This window comes from Sarcophilus harrisii, chromosome 1, assembly GCF_902635505.1.
Source record: "Sarcophilus harrisii chromosome 1, mSarHar1.11, whole genome shotgun sequence".
In the NCBI taxonomy this organism is placed as follows: domain Eukaryota; kingdom Metazoa; phylum Chordata; class Mammalia; order Dasyuromorphia; family Dasyuridae; genus Sarcophilus; species Sarcophilus harrisii.
Genome location: NC_045426.1, coordinates 80,128,013 through 80,146,624, shown reverse-complemented (window position 1 = coordinate 80,146,624; position 18,612 = coordinate 80,128,013). Strand labels below are relative to the sequence as shown.

At 38.6% G+C, this 18,612-nt stretch overlaps 1 protein-coding gene and 1 long non-coding RNA gene across 7 annotated transcripts; one reads left to right on the top strand and one right to left on the bottom strand.

Annotated features, from left to right (window-relative positions):
- Window positions 1-819: 819 nt before the first annotated feature.
- LOC116422218 lies at window positions 820-2,878 on the bottom strand. The gene is made up of 2 exons (XR_004232781.1): window positions 2,809-2,878; window positions 820-2,090 (listed from the first exon to the last, which is right to left on the bottom strand). It is a non-coding gene; the product is annotated as an uncharacterized LOC116422218 (long non-coding RNA).
- SMIM4 (small integral membrane protein 4) lies at window positions 2,579-11,788 on the top strand. 6 transcript variants are annotated; one of them, XM_031957871.1, is made up of 4 exons: window positions 2,579-2,703; window positions 6,057-6,113; window positions 7,645-7,839; window positions 11,568-11,788. In XM_031957871.1, the coding sequence occupies exons 3-4, from the start codon at window positions 7,689-7,691 to the stop codon at window positions 11,630-11,632; spliced, it is 216 nt and encodes a 71-aa protein (XP_031813731.1). In that variant the 5' UTR covers window positions 2,579-2,703; window positions 6,057-6,113; window positions 7,645-7,688; the 3' UTR covers window positions 11,633-11,788. The 6 variants fall into 6 exon arrangements, with proteins under 6 accessions (XP_031813731.1, XP_031813722.1, XP_031813756.1 ...); XM_031957888.1 differs by lacking the exon at window positions 2,579-2,703 and adding an exon at window positions 4,846-4,863; XM_031957862.1 differs by lacking the exon at window positions 6,057-6,113.
- The last annotated feature ends 6,824 nt before the right edge of the window (window positions 11,789-18,612 follow it).

The window sequence follows — 18,612 nt, the reverse complement described above, 5'->3', positions numbered from 1 at the left end:
ATTTAAAAAGTTTGAGGACCCCTGGAAGGGACTTCAGAATTATCCTCTTTTGGAGGAGGTGCCGGTTCTAGCTTTCTTTGGTCTGCTGCTTCACAATTTCTCTGTTAGAAGGTCCAGAATTTGGTTCGTTAGTATTGATTTCTAATATTTATATAGGGCTTCCTATGTAATGATAAATCCCGTCTCCATCAATCATCTCCTTTCTAGCATGGAACCTATTGACTCCTCTGACTGGCGCTAGACAAATTTTTTTATATTAGTCTGCATTTATTTACGTTCTTTTAAAGCATTCTCAAAATCACTTTGATGTGCCTTTATTTTGCGCTCTCTCTGCTGGACCTTTCATGCAAAACATTTCCATCAAAAAGCATCTGTGATGCTGCACCGGATGCCTGGCAATACAATGGGATTTAGATCCCTGAATCCTGGCTGCAGGGAGTATGTGCCCTTGGGTGTACACCAAACACTGTGCACTGGGGAAAGGCACACAAGCAGAGGAATGAGAGCACTAAGTAAACAAACACACAGAAATAAGGAGTATGCTGCTTACTTGGTGAAGGGTGAGAGTATTGTTTGTTGTGGGAGTTCTTGAGGCCCTGAAAGACACAGGGATTAGCATCTGGTTTCTTGTTCTCAAACGTCATCTCTGAAGTTTGCCACCCACAGAATGTTCTTTCTATAGATCTCTGACCTTGGGGAAAGGGTGGGAGAAAAAGCTGGAGAAAGAATGTCTCTGAGGCTCACTTTTCTTCTGTACTCCACCAGCAATTCAGGCGATTTAATCACTTTGGGATTAAATCAATTGGTTGGGAAATTGAGACCCAGACAGGGAAAAGCTCAGATGACTCAGAAAATTAATGACATATTGGAGACCAGAACTTAGATATCCTAATTTGCAGTTCTACTGCTCTTTCCAATACTCCAAAGCTGCTTACAATTTGTCGCCTCCTCAATATTCCTACAGGATTACTTCTCCTTTGGCTTTAAAATTTACAAAGGTGTTTTTCCCTGCAAAACTTCGCTTTAGGTATTTGGTATACTCATCATTTTCCAATCAAAGGAGCAGTGGCAAGATATTAAGCCAAAAATCACACATGTAGGTAAGTGTAGTACCCTGGGTACTAAACCCAAGTCTTCTGATTGTGACATGGTTCTCTTTACCACCTTGCACTGCTTCTTACTCTGCCAAACTGACTTTCTTACTCTTCATGTCTCCATTTCCTGACTTTGGACTTTTACACTGGATGACCTCCATTCTGGAATATATTCTCTCACTATCTCTGCTGGTTAGCATCTCTGATTTCCTTCAAATCTTAGCTCAAATACTATTTACAAGAAGACTTTTTTTTTTTTTTTTTGCATCTAATAGAAGTTTCCCCCACCTATTATATATAACGATATTTTTCAACATTCATTTTTTTAAGATTTTGAGTTCCAGATTGTTCTTCCCTTCTCCCCACGACAGTAAGTCTAATTTAGATGATACATTTACAATCATGCTAAACATATTTCCACATGAATCATGTTGTGAAAGAAGAATTTTGAGAAAGAAAAAAAATTAAAAAAAAGTAAAATAGTATGTTTTCACGAAGACATTCTTGACCCTCTCAACGATTTGTGCTTCCCCATCTTTTATTTGCCGTGTATATCCTTGTACAGGGTTACCCCAAAGTAAAACCTCTCTCTCTCCTAAGAGAGTAAAAGCTTCTTGAGGGCAGTCTTTGTATCTCCAGCTACTACGTAGTAGCCTATGTAGAATAGGCATTTAGCAAATACTTGATTGCTGGCCGAAGATGGGTGCATAGATGATTCTTTACTATATGAAGCCCAAGGATCCTTTTTATTTCTTGCTGAGCTTTGTTGACCGTATGAAGGAACGCCGATGATTTATGTGGGTTCATATTACATCCTGCAACTTTGCTAAAGTTAATTATTTCTAGGAATATTTTAGTTGATACTTGAGGGTTTTTTAAGTTATATCATCTTCATTTGCAAATAGTGATAGTTTTGTTTCCTCACTGCTTATTCTAATTCCTTCGATTCCTTTTTCTTCCCTTATGAAGCCCAAGGGACCTAAACTCTGTCCAGAACTGAAGCAAAACGGAATCCGCTCAGACCCCCGCTCAGCCCCACCCCCTTCTTTAGCTCCGCCTCCAGACTACTTTCCATTTACATTGTGTAGATCTTGCATGTACATAGATATTTATATGTGGTCCTTCCCATTAGACTAGCAGCTTTTTAAGGGCAGGGACTGTCTCTTTCTTTCTCTAGATCCTCAGCAATTAGCACAGTGCCTGGGACAGCTCCTAGGAAGTGTTATCTCCTCTCCCTTCTCAGCCCCACCCCTATCCTAACCAAACCCCGCCCCCTCTGCTATAACCACGCCTTCATTTTTACAAAGCCCCGCCCCTCACCTACCCTGGCTCCTCCTTTCTGCTCTATCTGTTCCTTCCTTCAGACTCAGCCCCAACTCTTTGCTAGCTCAGTCCCTCCCCTTTTGCTCAGTTGTTTTCCGTCTCTCTCCTCGCCCCCGCCCCCTATCTCACTCGGGCCCTCCCAATCCCCGCCCCTCCGCCTCCAACTTCCGTTCTATCCTCGGGGGGGCTGGGCCCGTCCGGTTTCCCGGCACCCCCCGCGCGGCCTCGACCTTTCCCGCAGACCTCGGGCCGCCGCCGCCGCGGACTGTGCGCCCGGCCTGCTCAGGTGAGGGCTTGCGGAGGGGGGCCGACCCTAAATTCGCGCGCCGACCCCCGGCTGGCCGGTAATGCGGAGCCCGGCCCTTCTGTCGCTTCCGGGGCTCGGTGCTACCTTTCGTGCCCGGCCGGCACCGTTTCCTGTGCCGGGGCAGCGCCCAACGGCCTCATGGCACAGATTTCGGGAAGACTCGGGCTGAGAGGTCAGCAGGGACTCTCGGGGTCGCTCAGGTGGGAAGTGACAGCCAGACGATGGCCCCTCATCCGGAAGGCCCTTGATCTCCCCGCACCAGTGCCGGGATCCTTGGCGTCCTGGACGAGGTCGCCCCCGTCAGAGTCGGGCGTCCGGATTCGCAGGCGCGGCCGTGTCCGCCCAGCCCGGGAGCCGCTAGTCCGCTGGGCCCCGGCCTCGTTCGTTCCCTTTCCGCCCGGTGCGTGCCCTCGCTGCCTGGCGTGCTCCGTCCGTCTCTCCCCAACGTCAAGCCCTAGGTCAGACGGCGCCTCTCCCTCCCCGTCCCCCCCCCATGAAGCCATCTTGGATGCCCCCAACTGAAAAGGACCTTCAGTGTTCTAGTGGATTTGTGAGGTCACTGAAATAACCATCCATCCTGTGCAGCTCTTCTCTTCTGCCTTCCCTCTCAACCTTGGCCAGACCGTTTTCGTCCTCATTCACGTTCCAGCAAAAGCAATTTTTTAAACTAAAAAATTAGTAAATTTTAAAGTAATTTTTTAGGACCTGGTACTAGTGCTAGGGCGATTGATGATCCCCCTAGAATGGGCAGATAGTAATTGGCTCCAGTCTAATGTAAATATGCAATTCTAATGAGAGTAATGAGAGCGCTTCCTAGGAATTATTTATTGCCAATAATCAGAACCAAATTGTATGTTGTTTAGTAATATATACATATATGTGGATACATTGAGCTGAACAATAGTAAGTGATACAGTATTAAACTAATATTTATCTGAGGGTTTGAAAAGTGCTTATTTCATTTGATCCAGCCCTATGCCCTCTGAGTCTTCATGATCCCATTTTGGGTTTTCTTGGCAAATAATTCTGGAGTGGTTTGCCATTTCATTCTCCAATTCATTTTACACATGAACTAAGGCAAACGGGGTTAAGTGACATAACTGTGAGTTAGATGCTGTTTGCTCCTTTTTACAGATGAGAGCTGAAGCTGAGAGAGTAAGTGATTTGTCCAGGGTCAAAGAGCCAGTATATATTTGAAATAGAATTTAAACTGGGATCTTCTTGATACTGAGCTCAATACCAAGCTGCCTTCCTAAATAGGGAAAGTCTTTGGATTGCTGCAGGAAAAGCATACTACACTTTCTCAGTAATCCCAAGCTTCTTCCCAAAATAAAAATTTCTTTAAAAATGGAACTTGAAAAACATCAATACAAATAACCATTTTTATATGAAGTGTAGAAAAAGAGAACTATGTAAATCTGAATATTAGGTGTAGATTTTTTCTTTCCAAAAAACACACATGAAATTTAACAAGGTAGTACCTATATTATCCTGTTTATCTGTGCTCACTTCCGAACTTCTGTTTTCGTATGTGTATTTTAAAAATATTTCATTGATGTTCTTTTTTTAATCTGTCATTTCTTTCCTGCCTGATTACCCCCCTATCTCTAATTCTCACTCTTCATAATTTCAAACTAGTTAAGCAAAACAAATTCACACATCAGTTGTGTCTGAAAATATATGTCATTCTTTCCTATTGACTGTCTCTTTGCTAAGAGATAGGAATCATTTGTCACATGTTTTCTAGAGTTGTGATTGGTTATTAGATCAGAATTTTTAAGTCTTTCAAAATTGTTTTTCTTTTCTGATCACTTTGTATCAATTCATACAAGTATCTCCAGAGTGTCTCAATCTATCCCTTTCATGTTTTCTAATGGCACAATAATATTCTGTTAACATTCAGATAACATTGCCCTGTTGATGTATACCCACTATTTTCTATGATCTTTTACCACAAATATATATATATATATATATGCTATTTTCTTTTTCTTTGAACTTTTTAGGGTACATATCCAGAGGTAGTTGTTGAGTTATGGGATCCCTTTTTCTTGGCAAAGATACTGGAGTGTTTTGCCCTTTTCTTCAGTTCATTTTTATAAGAAATGAAGAACAAACATTGTTATCTAGTAATAAATAGTAAGTATCTGATGCTAGATTTGAACTCAATTCTCATTCACTGTAGACCTAATGGTCTATCCACTGTGCCACCTTGCTGCCCATCTATTAGTGGTATCTTTGGGTTAAAGGGTATGCAAGATCATGATTTTTGAGCTATAATTCCAAATTGCTTTCCAGAATGGTTGAATCAATTTATAGTTCCTCTAATAGTACATTAATAAGCCTGTCCTCTGAAAGTCCTCCAATGGCTATTTTTTCTTTTTTGTTTGATGTATTTGATATGATATGTTTGTGTTTGATATGTGTTTGTGTTTAATATGTGTTTGAAGGAACCACAGAGATATTTTAATTTTCACTTCTCTTTTTTAGTGCTTTCTTTTGAGATCCTTGACTAAGACTTCTTCCTCCAGATGAATTTTGTTACTCTTTTTTTGTACCTCTATACAAACTAACTCTTTGACAATTCATTTGGTATGGCACTGAATTTGGGTACTGTTGTCATTTTTATTATATTGGCACAGTCCAACATTATTTAACTCTATTTCTATTTTGTAGATCTATGTGTAGATGTTCAGGTGTTCAGAACATGTTCACCATATTTTTTGGCTAGATAGACTTATATTTTATACCTTCCCATTATTTAGAATGGATTTTTATTTTTCTATCTCTTCCTGTTGGATTTTCTTGTTATTCTGCAAAAAAAATTGATATTTATGTGTTTATTCTGCAAACTTCCATTTTACTGAAGTTTTTATTTCAGTTGTTTTTTAGGTGAATCTCTTGGGTGCCCTGAGTAAGCCATCATAGTATCTACAAAAATAATAATTTGGGGGTTTTGGTCATGTTTAATTTTTTTTCTTTAGTAAGCATTTTTAGAACTATATCAAATAATAATGGTAGCAACTGATATTGTAATTTGAGAGGCCATTTGTGGTTCTCCATTATACATAATTATTGTTCTCAGTTTCAGATACAGTTTACCATATTAAGGAGAGATTTATTTATTCCTTTTCTTAATGTTTTATAATATAAATGGAATTTTTACTGTTTTCCATTTTTCATATGGTTGATTATGTTTATCATCAACCCTGAATTTGTAGTATGAATCCATTCCAGTTATAATGTATGATCTTTTTAATCTGTTGTAACTTCTTGCCTATATTTTAGTGTAGTTATTCATTAGAGATATTGGTCTGTATTCTTCTTTCTAGGCTTTCTCTCTCCCTGATTAGGCATCAGGATCATATTTGTCTTATAGAAGGAGCATGGTAGGATGTTTTCTCTATTTTGCAAAACAGCTAATTTATTACTCAAATTAATAATTGTTCTTTTAATGTTTAATATAATTCACTTGTAAATCCAACTAGTTCTAGTTTTTTGTTTTTTAAATGGCTTGTTCAGTGTCTTTTTTTGGCTTTGGTTTCTGTCAATTCTGTATCTTGTTAATCTGTATGTTTTATATTTTTGTAGATATTTTATTAACTAATAGTTTTGCTGCCATATGATTGAGCTTTATATAATTTCTCCTAATTTATCATACATTTTCCTTTTCCCTTTTTGATTTGGCAATTTAATTCTCTTTTTACTGCTATCAAATTAGCTAACAGTTTGTTGTGTTTTTTCTTCAAAAAAAACTAGTTTCATTTTTCAATTTCATGGTTTTTGTTTTCAATTTAGTTATTTCTGCAATAAAATCTATTTTTTAAAAACACATTCTCTTTTTTAATGAACGTTGCTGTAAATCATGGAATGTTCAACTGAAAAATAATCAATATAGGTGACCTAGAAGGCAATGGTTATTGTTGATTTACATGTTATTAATGGTTAGTTAATTAATAGTTAATATGCTTAGATTTTTTTTTCCCAACCTGGAATCTCATCATTATGGATTCTCCCTTTAAGGGGTACATCACAACCTCTGCCATCATTCTCTGACTTCCTTTGTCCTTATTCTTTCCTAAATCTCAACATATTGAGAGCTGCCCTTCAAATCTTTTGCCATTTCATGGACACCACTGGAGTATTAGTTATCCTTTGCTCCTGCATGTGAATAGCCTACCCACATTTCTGGGTTTACATCTCTCTCAACAATCTTCTGATTTTATTTTTCATTCATTGGCTTTTGCTTTCAATTTGCTTATTTCTTCTGTTTTAACCTCTAGTATTGTTACATCCATTGTCTTCAATGATATGTTGCTATAAATCATGGAATGCAAATTGTAATTGAAGAGACTTTGTAGCCCCAAGAGATTGTAACTTTGCCATGGTCATATTGTTACTTAGTTGAAAAGTTAATTACAGTTTTAGTATTGTCTTTTGGCTCCATATAATCCTATATCCTTTGTAAAATATGATGCCAAATGTGACAGAAGTGTCTCAGAAAACAGTAACACTCTTTTTTATAATACCCTGCTATTTCTTAAGTGAAAATAGATATGTTTAGTAGCTGATTTAAAAAAAAAAAAAACAAAAACAATCCAAAGTAGATCTTTTCGTTTTAGAGATTGGCTTTTGGGTGTAGAAAGAGCAATAGGATGGATAGACTTATAGTCAGGAGAAATGGCCTGTCTTTGACCTTTGTCTTTGAAATTGAGGAGCTGTGAGACGGGCAACCCCTGGGAACCTTCTGGGACTTGTGTTTTGTAAACATGAAAGCTCTAGAGCGCTAGGGAGTTACCATTTAAAAGCCATAAGGCAGCATCAGTGAGCTTTCTTGTAAATTAAAAGCTGAAAAAAAAAAAAAAAAAAGAAACTGAGGTTGTTGTAGGAGCTGCACAATATCTTGCTTTCCATCTGTAGTTTCAGTTTATTTCCCATGAAGTCTGCTGGCTGTCACCTTGGAGATGTTCACAAGGAAACAAGTGAAGCAACTTCTGCGGAGGATACCTGGAAAACAGCGCTTTGGTGTCTATAGGTTTCTTCCTTTCTTCTTTGTTCTGGGAGGAGCAATGGAGTGGTTTATGATCAAAGTCCGAGTTGGCCAGGAGACCTTCTGTAAGTGGACATAAAGATGCGTAAAGATGGGGACATGAGTTTGAGCATTCCCATTCAGATCCATTGCATTTATGAAGTATTTTCTATATTTGGCTCATAATTTGTCATTTAACAGGCCATGATAACAGACCTAGTTGTATGCATGGTGGTCAGTCAGACCAAAGAGAAACAAAGTGTTCCTTTGAGACAGCACAGATGTCTTGTGGAACCTTGGCCTGCCTTTTAAAATTCAGAGCACTAGGCCTGTGCAGCAGTTCTCTGGTAGAGAAAATTGTGTTTTAAAAATGAAATTTTCTAGAATTTTAGTCATTCTAAAGTTCAGTCTCAGCTCAAAGCTGGTTTTAAACTTGCCTGGATTGTGTAATCCAGACTTGTCTTCTATTCTACTGATTTTTTTGATTTCTTGGCTACAGAAGTGTTTGCATGAGCTTAGACAAATGATTTTTAAATAGTATATGACATATGTGTCCATATCCATACTGATGGTCCACCTTATAAATAGATTAATATTAACATCCTTCCATGTTGTGTAGTTACAGTTTTGCATTTCAACTGTGTAGTTCACATGATCCAGTTAATCAGGTCTGTGTCTCCCTGCTCACTTAATAAGTCATGACTTATTAAGCATGCTCTTTGCTCCCGCTGTATACTGTCTCACCAATCCAGTCAATATTCATTAAATGTCTTTTGGATTTATGATATTATGCCAGGTGCTATAAATACTAGACAAGAATGAAGCAAACTTTTCCCTCAGAAACTTAAATTGCACTGGGGGGAATACAACATGTAAACCAACATGTATATACATGATAATTGGAGGAGTCTTCAATAACAAGGCAATCAAGAGAGATGGCATGGAGCTGTGTTTTGGAGGAAGCTGAGGATTCTAAAAGATGGAAGTTGAGGTGGGATTACTTCTCAGGAATGGGGACAACCAGAGCAAAACCATGGAGGTAGGAAGTAGATTGCCAAATTTGGGCAACCACAGATAGGCCAGTTTGCCTGGAATGTAAGAAGAGGAGTAATATTTATTAAACTTAGAAAAAAAGGCTGGCTTAAATTTTTATTCTAGAAATAATAGCTTGATCACGTGAGTGACTTGCTCACACTTGTGCTTTCAGAAGTTTTTTTTTTTAATTTTTTTTTTTCTGGTTATACATATACATTCTTTTTAAAAAATATGAATTACGTTGGGAGAAAAAAAATCAGAACAAAAGGGAAAAACAATGAGAAGAAAAAAAAATGTGAACATAGCTTGTGTTGATTTACATTTTCCATAGTTCTTTCCCTGGATGCAAATAGTGTTTTCCATGCAAAGTTTATTGGGATTGCCTTAGATCACTGAACTGCTGAGAAGAACCAAGTCTTTCATACTTGATCATCACACAATCTTCTTGTTACTGTGTTTTTTTTCCCCCTCATTTGCATCTTTTAAAAAAGATATTTATTTATTTTTATTATAACTTTTTGTTGACAGAATATATTCCTGGGTAATTTTTTACAACATTATCCCTTGCACTCACTTCTGTTCTGACTTTTCCTTTTTTTCCCTCCACCTCCTCCTCTAGATGGCAGTCTTATGTTAAATATGTTATAGTATATCCTAGATATAATATATGTGTGCATAACCATACGGTTCACAAGAAGAATTGGATTCAGAAGGTAAAAATTTTACTGTGTTTAATGTATTCATGGTTCTGCTTGTTTTGCTCAGCGTCAGTTGGTGTAAATCTTTCCAGGCCTTTCTAAAATCAGCTTATTCATTTTTTGAATAGAAAAATAATATTCCATTACTTTTATGTGCCATAACTTATTCAGGAGGTTATTTTGGCAGCTATGTGAAATATAGATTGGAGAGAGAAGATCCTGTAAATTGGGAGTGTAGTTAGAAAACTAGTGCAATGTCCAGATCAAAAAGGAGACAGGCTTGAGTTAGGGGATAGCCATGTGAATGAAGAAGGAAACAAAGGCAAGAGATGCTGTTGAGGTCGAATCAACAAAAGCAAGTGATTAGATGTAGAAATGAGAGAAAGGGCAGAATTGATGATTCTGAAGTTGTGAACCGGGATGTCCTTATCAAAAACAGAAATTTTGAGCTGGGGTAGTTTTGGGTTTTTTTTTGAGAGTTGGAGGTGGTAGAATAATGTGTTCCAGTTTGCGTGCATTGAATTTAAGATGCTTATTGTATATTTTAGATGGAGATGTTTTAAGTCAGGTAGTGATTTAAGACTAAAGTTCTGGGACTCTATAACTATGTTTATATCTCTGTATCTCTGTAAGTCATCTGCTTAGAGATAACATTTGAACCCATGGGAATTGAGAACACCAAGAGGCCGGGTTCAGAGTGAAAGAAAGGAAAAAAGAACATTCATTGGGGAACATCGTCAGTTAGGGGTAGTGATCTAGCATAAGTTATTTGATTCCCTTAAAATCCCTCTCATTTCTTGAAACTTGTGCAAATCCTGTTCATCCTTCAGGGTCCCCCATTCCTAATTCCTTTAGTCCTCATTCACTTTTCTTTCCTTTTTACCATAATGAAACCTATATTTGGTGTCATAATTTAGCACTTTATGTGTTGTATTATTCTATTTTGTGTTAGTCTTATGTATTCAGCTAGATTAGAAAATTAGTCATTGTAACTTTTCTGTCCCATAACACAGAAGTAGCTACCCAACAAGTACTTGTTGATTAAATGACATTCTTTATTTTAATATTTTTATTTTCCCACATTCTATGTAAAGCATTTTTACATTTTTTTTTAAACTTTGAGTTCCAGATTCTCTCCTTTCCTTATCCCTCCCCTCATTGAGAAGACACATGTCAAGTTATGCAAAACATTTCTATAAAAGTCATGTTGTGAAAGAAAACATAGATCTTCCCCCCAAAAAAAATCCTCAAGAAAAAAGAATTTTAAAAAAAAGTATGCTTCAATCTGTATTTAGACACGATCAGTTCTTTCTGTGGGTATGGATAGTATTTTTCATCTTAAATTCTTTCAGAACACTTGCTGAGCATAGAGAAGTCTTTCCCAGTTGATCATCCCACAATATTGCTATTACTATCTACATAGTACATTTCACTTTGCTCGAGTTCATAGAAAACTTTCCAAGTTTTTCTGACAGCATCCTGCTCATTATTTGTTATGTAACAATATTATTTCATCATAATCACATACTACAATTTATTCCTTTTGGAATTGATGGGTATTCCCTCAATTTCTAATTCTTTGCCCTGGGAAAAGAGCTGCTATAAATGTTTTTATACATATATGTTCTTTTTAAAAAATATCTTAGGATTCTTGCCTCGTAGTGATATTGTTAGGTCAAAGGATATGCATGATTTTATAGTCCATATCTTTTGTTCATTTATCAAGTAGAGAATGACTTTTTTTTTTAATAAATTTGACTCAGTTCCCTCTACACTTGAGAAATGAGGCTTTTTAATCAGAGAAGCTTGCTTCAAAATTCTTTTCACATTTATTATTGCTATTCCCCGCTCTCCCAGTTATTTTATTTTTTTCTTTCACCCCTGACATTTTGAATATTTAAGGTACAATGCAGAACCCGTATTAAAATTAAATTTATTTTTATATAGAATAAAGATCAGTCTTTAGTAGTTTGGAAATAATCAGTTGCCCTGTAAATATTAATTTTGAGCTCTTGTGAGCTTCAAGAATTTTAACTTTTCATTTTTTTTTCAAAAGAATAATCAGTTTTTATTTTTACTAGATGATGTTTATCGAAGAAAAGAATCAGAGAGACAGTACCAAAGAAGGCTGGAAGAAGAATCTTGAGAAGCATGAATGGTGGAGCCTTACTTTTCAACAAAATAAGTAGCCATAACTTTTAAGTCAAATGTGAATGTGAACTGTTTTCACTTTGGGTTTCTCTATCATGTAAGAAACCTATTAGTTAGTGCCCTCTTGTGGCCAGATCATGGATCTTCACCCCGTCCAAAACATCTGTGTGAAGAAGGGTTTTCTGTCTCAGTATTTTCATACTTTAATGTTTGAAAAGGAGTATAATGATTTCTTTAGGAGGGCTTTCAGAGCAGATTGAATTAAATGAATATGTTTTAGATCATTAATAATAATTTTAAAGTACTGCTTTGTGATGAAATTTTAAATAAATTAAATCATGAACAACTGTGATACCAGCATTCTTTTTTAAGAGGAAAAATAAAGCATGACTGTCCCAAGGTTAACTGAGCCAGATATTGTATATTAAAATTCTACTACCTATTGATCTTTAAACGTTTCATCTTACCGGAAACTTTTGGGCTTTCTTTATCTTAGTCATAATCTACCTTTAGTGGTAGAGAAATGGTCATTAACTATTTGAAAACTCAGTAAGTATGAAACTAAACTATTAAGTGCCTCAACAGAAGTAAAGTGAAATGAAGCTAGATGAAGTAAGAATATGGAAGGCTTAGAAAGCCAAGCCCAGAGGTTTATTTTACCCTTTTAAAAAAATATCTTAGGATTCTTGCCTCGTAGTGATATTGTTAGGTCAAAGGATATGTATGATTTTATAGTCCATATCTTTTGATCATTTGTCAAGTAGGGAATGCCTAATTTTTTTATAAATTTGACTCAGTTCCCTCTACAGTTGAGAAATGAGGCCTTTATCAGAGAAGCTCGCTGTTAGCATAAGAAGGTAGAAGGGCTAGAAGGGGGTTGCAGATCCAGGAGGCCTCCGGTACTGAGGAGTGTTCTCTGGGTGAGATGGCACCCCAGGCATGGAGGTCAAGTTCAGGAAGTCAGAGGCAGAGCCAGGAGGCGGGGTATTTTGCCAACATCAAGAGTGTTTGTTTCCCCTCTCAGGCCTCATACAACACTTTGGTATGGAGTGCAGTTTCTTCTTCTTTGTGGTTGCATCTTATTTTTCTTGGATGATGAGCTCCATAAAGAGAAGGACTTTGTCTTATATAAACTTTGCATCTCCCCAACACAGGTCTTAGCAGACAGGGGCCTGAAAGATGTGTTCGCGCAAAGAGAATAAGGAAAAGTTTGAGAGCTTTCTGTGACAAATTTTTGAAGGAACCAGAAATCTTTGGTGTTCATCTCTAAATTTTCTAAAAATTTTCCATTAAAAAATAACCCTTTGTGGTTATATCACCTCAAAATACATAAATCTAGTTTAGGAACTGAGCAGCAAAAATGACTTCATTTAGGAAAACATACTTCTGACCTTTCAAGTATCCTATGAAAAAGAATTGAGTCATAGGAGGACTTGTGAGAGACAATCACCAGTTAAAATGGAATGAAAGGTAGGAAGGTGTAGTGGCTAGAGAGCTGACCTCAAAAATGACAAGCTGAGTGTGAGAGCCACTTTTGGCTGGCTGGCCCCACGCAGGTCCCTTAACATCTCGGTATCCCAGAAATCTCTCAGACTTTAGTTATTGAGAAGGGACCAGTCGTTTAGGTAGCAGGAGTTTCCTTACTTGGTTGTTCCCTAACATGATGAAGACACAGGTCTAGTCCCTTTCCTAATCTTTTCATTCTGATGTAATTTTTTCTGCAGAAATGTCTGTCTGCTTCTTGTGGGATAAGTATAGCAGCCTATAAATATTTGTTGAATTTATTCTGATCATCACATTGCTTATAGGGGCTGTTCTTAAAAAATAAAAAAGTTATTAAAGCTTTTTAATTTACAAAACATATGCATGAGTAATTTTTCAACATTGACCCTTGTAAAGCCTTCTGTTCCAAATTTCCCCCTCCTCCTCTTTCCCCCATCTACATAGGGGCTGTTCTAAGGAAAGAAACTTAATTCCATCCCCACTTTTCAGCAGATGTTAGCTCTACAAAGATAGGCACTATCCAAAATGAATTTCAGCTCTCCTCTAAAACTGTATCATTGCCCATCTTCTCTTTGCCAAAGTCTTGATCTGCTTCCCCCATCTCTTCTTGCATCTATATTCTGATGTTCTACTCAATAGTCACTAACAAACATTTATGACTGGGAGCAGAGCCCCCCCATTTGGGGAGATGAGACATGATTCTGAAAGGACAAAATAAGTGGCTAGATAAGTGTGGTAGAGAGGTACCGAATAGAGTATGTGGATGTGAAGTTGGGAGAGCTGGTTTGGGGGCATCTTCAGAGAACCAGTGGAATCGAAGGTGGGCCTTTAACATAAATATGAAGGAGAACATTCTGACCCCATTGCACCCTGAGAATTCTTGAGCCTTGTGTACATCACTGAACCCTTAGGCATTTGGAGTCCTTCCATCTGCCCTGCTCTTAATATATTGTCTCTTGCAATTAGAATGTGAGATCCTTGAAAGCGGGGGCTGTTGTGCTTTTCTAGATGTATTCCCGTTACTTATACAGATAATGCTTAATTCATTCATTTCTTCATTTAGAGATTGCTACAGTAGACCAGGCAAGTGGTAGGGTGATGACAGTGTATGAAATCACTATTATGTGGCAACCAAGGGGAGAGATAGAGTAGATGAGGGGAAAGGAGAATCAAACGTGACAGTAAAGTTTTGAATATAGGTTATAAATGATTGGTGGTACTCTGGATAGAAATTGTGAGGTCAGAAGGAGGACGAAGATTAGGGGAAAGGTAATAAACTCCGCTTTAGAAAAACTGGGATTGAGATACCAATGGGACATTCAGATGTCTTGTAGTCAGTTAGAAATGCAGTTGTGGAACTAAGGTTCTGGACTAGAGGAGTTATGGGAATGGTGTATAATTTCCAAGGAGGAGATTGAGAGGAGTGAATGTTAATGATAACAAAATCTTAGGAAACATCTTCCAAGTATCTAAAGAGAATGAAAAGTCAATGAAAGAAATAAGTGACTGGAAAGAGAAGTGGTAGAAGAATTAGAAGAGGGGGATCAGTGAAGGTAAGGGATGAAAGGATATTCAGTAGATGGTCAGCTTGACAGTTTCTTGTACTGTAAGAAAGAGATCCAAAAAAGCCATGGACTAGGGGGTTTGAAGGCTACTGGTGGTCTTTGAGAGAGGAGCAGTCATGACTCTTCATCTTCGGTCTCTTTTTTTGTTGGCTCCTGTTCTGTTAACTTTTTCAGATACCCTCCATCCTCAAAATTCTTCCTTTAAATCTGTATCCTCTGAAGTTATCATCCTATTTCTTTTCTTGTTCTTGAAATTCCTCCTCTAGAGCCAAAGCTCTAGAAAGAATAATTTACATATTTTTACTTTCATTTCTCCCTCCCTCACACTTACTCAGCCTCTTGAATTCTGGCTTCTGTTCTTTAAAATAAAAACAAGATAAAATGCTTTATTGATGCTCTTTGTCTTTATGGGAATGAGTCACCCATCTCTGAGTTTATTTCCCATTATCTTTACTCTGGGCTTTTCAGTGTTTCCCCCCCCCCCATCCCCCCCCCCGAGTTATACTTTAAGTAATTTTTTCATTTTATCGAATTACCTTGATGTGTCTTGCATCAGTTCAGACTATGTTTTTCTGAGTTCCTTATTACTATACAATAATATTCCATTCCAGTATTCTATTACATTAATATGGGGATAGGGAGCACACTTTTGACTTCATTGGCAGGAATAATAACTCCCACCAAAGCAGGTCAATCCAGTCATGAAGCCTAGAGTCCCGAGGGACCAAGGTCAGAAAGGGAGAGTGCAAAGAGAAGATGAGGTTCAGGACAGAGCCTTGGGCTAGACACATAGTAGGGATGACAGGATGAACAGGGAAGGAGGCTGAGGAGTGCTTGGACGGGCCCAAGGGACAATCAGGAGCCAGCGAGGTCACAAGAATGTAGAGGATCTAGGAGAGAGAGGGCTATCCATAGTGTCAGCTACTGGAGGGAAGTCAAGAGCATGAGCAGTGAGAAAAGGCCATTGGGAGCCTTGATTGGCAGGGTCAGGAGATTCAGAAGGGACTGGGGGAAGTGCAGGTGTCAGGGAAGGAGCCAGAAAGGAAGCCTAGAGATGGGCAAGGGAATGATAATGGGGGCAGTGTGCTGCTGGTGGGAAGGTTGAGCCCTCTCCAAAAGAGCAAACAATCTCATAGTTGACGGATCCAATGGCCTTTTCTCGGCCTCTTTCCTTGAGCCTTTGATGCTGTGGGTTATTCTTCCCGGATAAGCTCTTCTCTCTAGGTTTTCAGGTCACCGTGCTCTCCAGGTTCTGCTCCCACTTCTCTGACCACACCATCTGTCTTTGCTGCATCCTCCTGCCATCCCTTTAGCCATTGGGGTCCCTCAGAGCTCTGTCCTGGGTTCTTGTCTTCCTCCAGACTACTCCCCTTGGGGATCTCAGCAGCGCCCATGGATCTGATTACCATCTTTACATAAAGCAATGATTTTAAAAGCTCCCTTTCCTGCCCCCGTCTCTGCTGATCTCCATCTGGCTTTGTGTCTCTAGCTGCTGTTCAGACATCTAGAACTCAGCATATCCCAAACTGAACTCACTCTCTTCCCTCCTAAAATTCTCTCCCTCCTTGAGCCCTCCCTCCCTCCAGCTCACTGCCCAGCAGCCACGATGGAATCCTCACTCTCACTTTCCATGTCCCAGTTCTTGTCAGAGCCAGTTGAGTTCACCTAGGGACATCTCTCCGTATGACCCTTTTCTCCCCTGACACCTCCCTTATCCAAGTGCAGACCCTCATCACCTCCCCCTGGATTGCAGCCCTAGCTGCTGGGGAGTCTGCCAACCTCGTGTCTTTCCCCGCTTCATCCTTCATTTAGCCACTTAAAATGTTGGTCTGATTATGTCAGCTCCCGCTCAGTAAATGCTACTGTCCTCCTATTGCCTCCCAATGCTCTGATGGTCCAAGCCCTTCATAAGCCAGGCCCACTCACCTTCCTCTCTGACACTGTTCTTGGATCGAGGGAAGGACACTGGCCTCCTGCCTGTTTTGTGCATGAGACCCTCCATCTCTTAGCTCTGGGTCCCCCACGAATGCTCTCCCTCCTTCACTCCTTGTTTTCTTTAAGTCCCAACTACAATTTCACCTCCTATTGGAAGCCTTCTCTTATTTCCTAGTTATCTGTTATGTAGTTTGCTCTGTATTTATTTACAGCTTGTCTCATCCATTAGGTTGTAAACTCCTTGAGGGCAGGGGCTGTTTTTTGCCTTTCTGTAGCTCCAGCACTCAGCACAGTGTCTGTTGCATAGTAGGCACTTAATAGGTGTTTATTGAATTGAAAACTATAGTTATTGGTTTTGGCAGAAAGGGCCACCTCATGTGAGACTGCAGTAAAAGGAGTGTGTGTGTGTGTGTGTGTGCGCGTGCGCGCGCCTGCAGGGGTCCAGTTAGGAGAAGAGGGGGAGGAGTGAACTTATGGCAAATGACTTGTTTTCTTGGCAATTATGAGAAGCAGAAAAGGTTAGGAACAGCCTCTTAAGTGAGTGGATAATACTTTAATTCAGGAGGAGTAAAAGGTTGCCTTGCTTCAATGAAGGGATATTTGTAGTGGGCCCTACCACCATGTTTGTGTGACTTCCTCCAGCTCTGCTTGGTTAGTAAAAGCAGAGGACGTGTAGGGGAGAGGAGCAGGAATACAAGGTGGAGGGTTGGTTAGTCATAAGCAATGAAAGAAAAGCGTATAAGGGTTCAAGAACAAAAGAGCCTAGAGTGGAATTGGTTCACTGTCAAGATGGGGGATGATCTCCAGAGAAGGGATGATATCCTGGTTAAATCCTGAGGGGCTGAGGGATTGTAGGTTATGTTGAGGATGAAGAATAGATCTGGGAGTAAGGCAAAGAGAGAGATGGAAAAATAAGAGAATATGATTTAAAAGAAATAGCAGAATTCCTAATCATGGAAGTGATAGTGGCAAGGTAAAATATGAGGGCTATTGAGCTAGACCTCTGAATTCACATCCTCATTCTAATTTCTCTTGAAACTTTAGACCTATTTCTGATGATAGTGTGGGTATTTTATACTTTGGGAGGCATTGTTTTTTTGTGTATGTTCTCAGTTTTGCTACCCTGTAACTATGCATAATATGTTCTGAATTTTCTTTTTTATTTCTTTTGGTTTTGCTATGATTCCAGTTTGTTAGTTTATTGATTTTTTTTCTGCCCTCTTTTAAAAATCAAATTAGCTACAGTTATCAATTTCATTTCTTTTCAAAAAGCTAGCTTTTAATTTTATCATTTTGATGCTTTTTAGTTTTCAACTTATCCATGTCCCCTCCAATTTTTGCACATTTCAGATTTATTTATTAGCTGATTTTAGAAATCGTCTATTGAGTTCATTGATCCTTAAAAAAATTTTTTTTTGTTAATGTATATTTGTAAGGATATGATTCCCCCTCCCGCCAAGGACTGCTTTAGCTGCATTCCAGAAATTTTATTATGTTGTTTCAGCATTATAATTTTCTTTTACATGATTATTGTTTCTATAATTTGTTCTCTGATTCACTCATTTAGAATTTCATTCTTAAGTCTCCATTTGTCTTTGTACCTTTTGTTTGTGGTCTCTGAACCATTATTATTATTGCATTGTGGTCTATCAACTATTTATGCCTTTTTCATATTTGTTTGCAGCATTTCTGGGCTGTAATACATTATCAGTTTTTATAAAAATTCTATGTGGTGCTGAGAAATATGTCTGTTCTTTTAATATACTTGTCCTCCACAGGGCCACACTTTAGATCACTTCCCTCTTCCTTCTCCAGTGCAGGCCTCTCAAGTCTATCCTTTCTTCTCCCTTCCCAGTGCCTCTCACAGGACATCCAAGTCACCATAATTCTTTGTAAGCTCCCATTCCTCTTGCTATGAGGTTAATCCCTCAAGGGATGATCTTGAATAGTCTAATCATATGTTTCTGTCAGT

Bases quoted from the DNA above. Each gene is read 5' to 3' on its own strand.
- SMIM4 (XM_031957862.1), top strand. From the start codon at position 7,689: ATGTTCACAAGGAAACAAGTGAAGCAACTTCTGCGGAGGATACCTGGA. The intron at 7,840-11,567 runs GTAAGTGGACAT...TATTTTTACTAG, and splicing joins AGTTGGCCAGGAGACCTTCT to ATGATGTTTATCGAAGAAAA.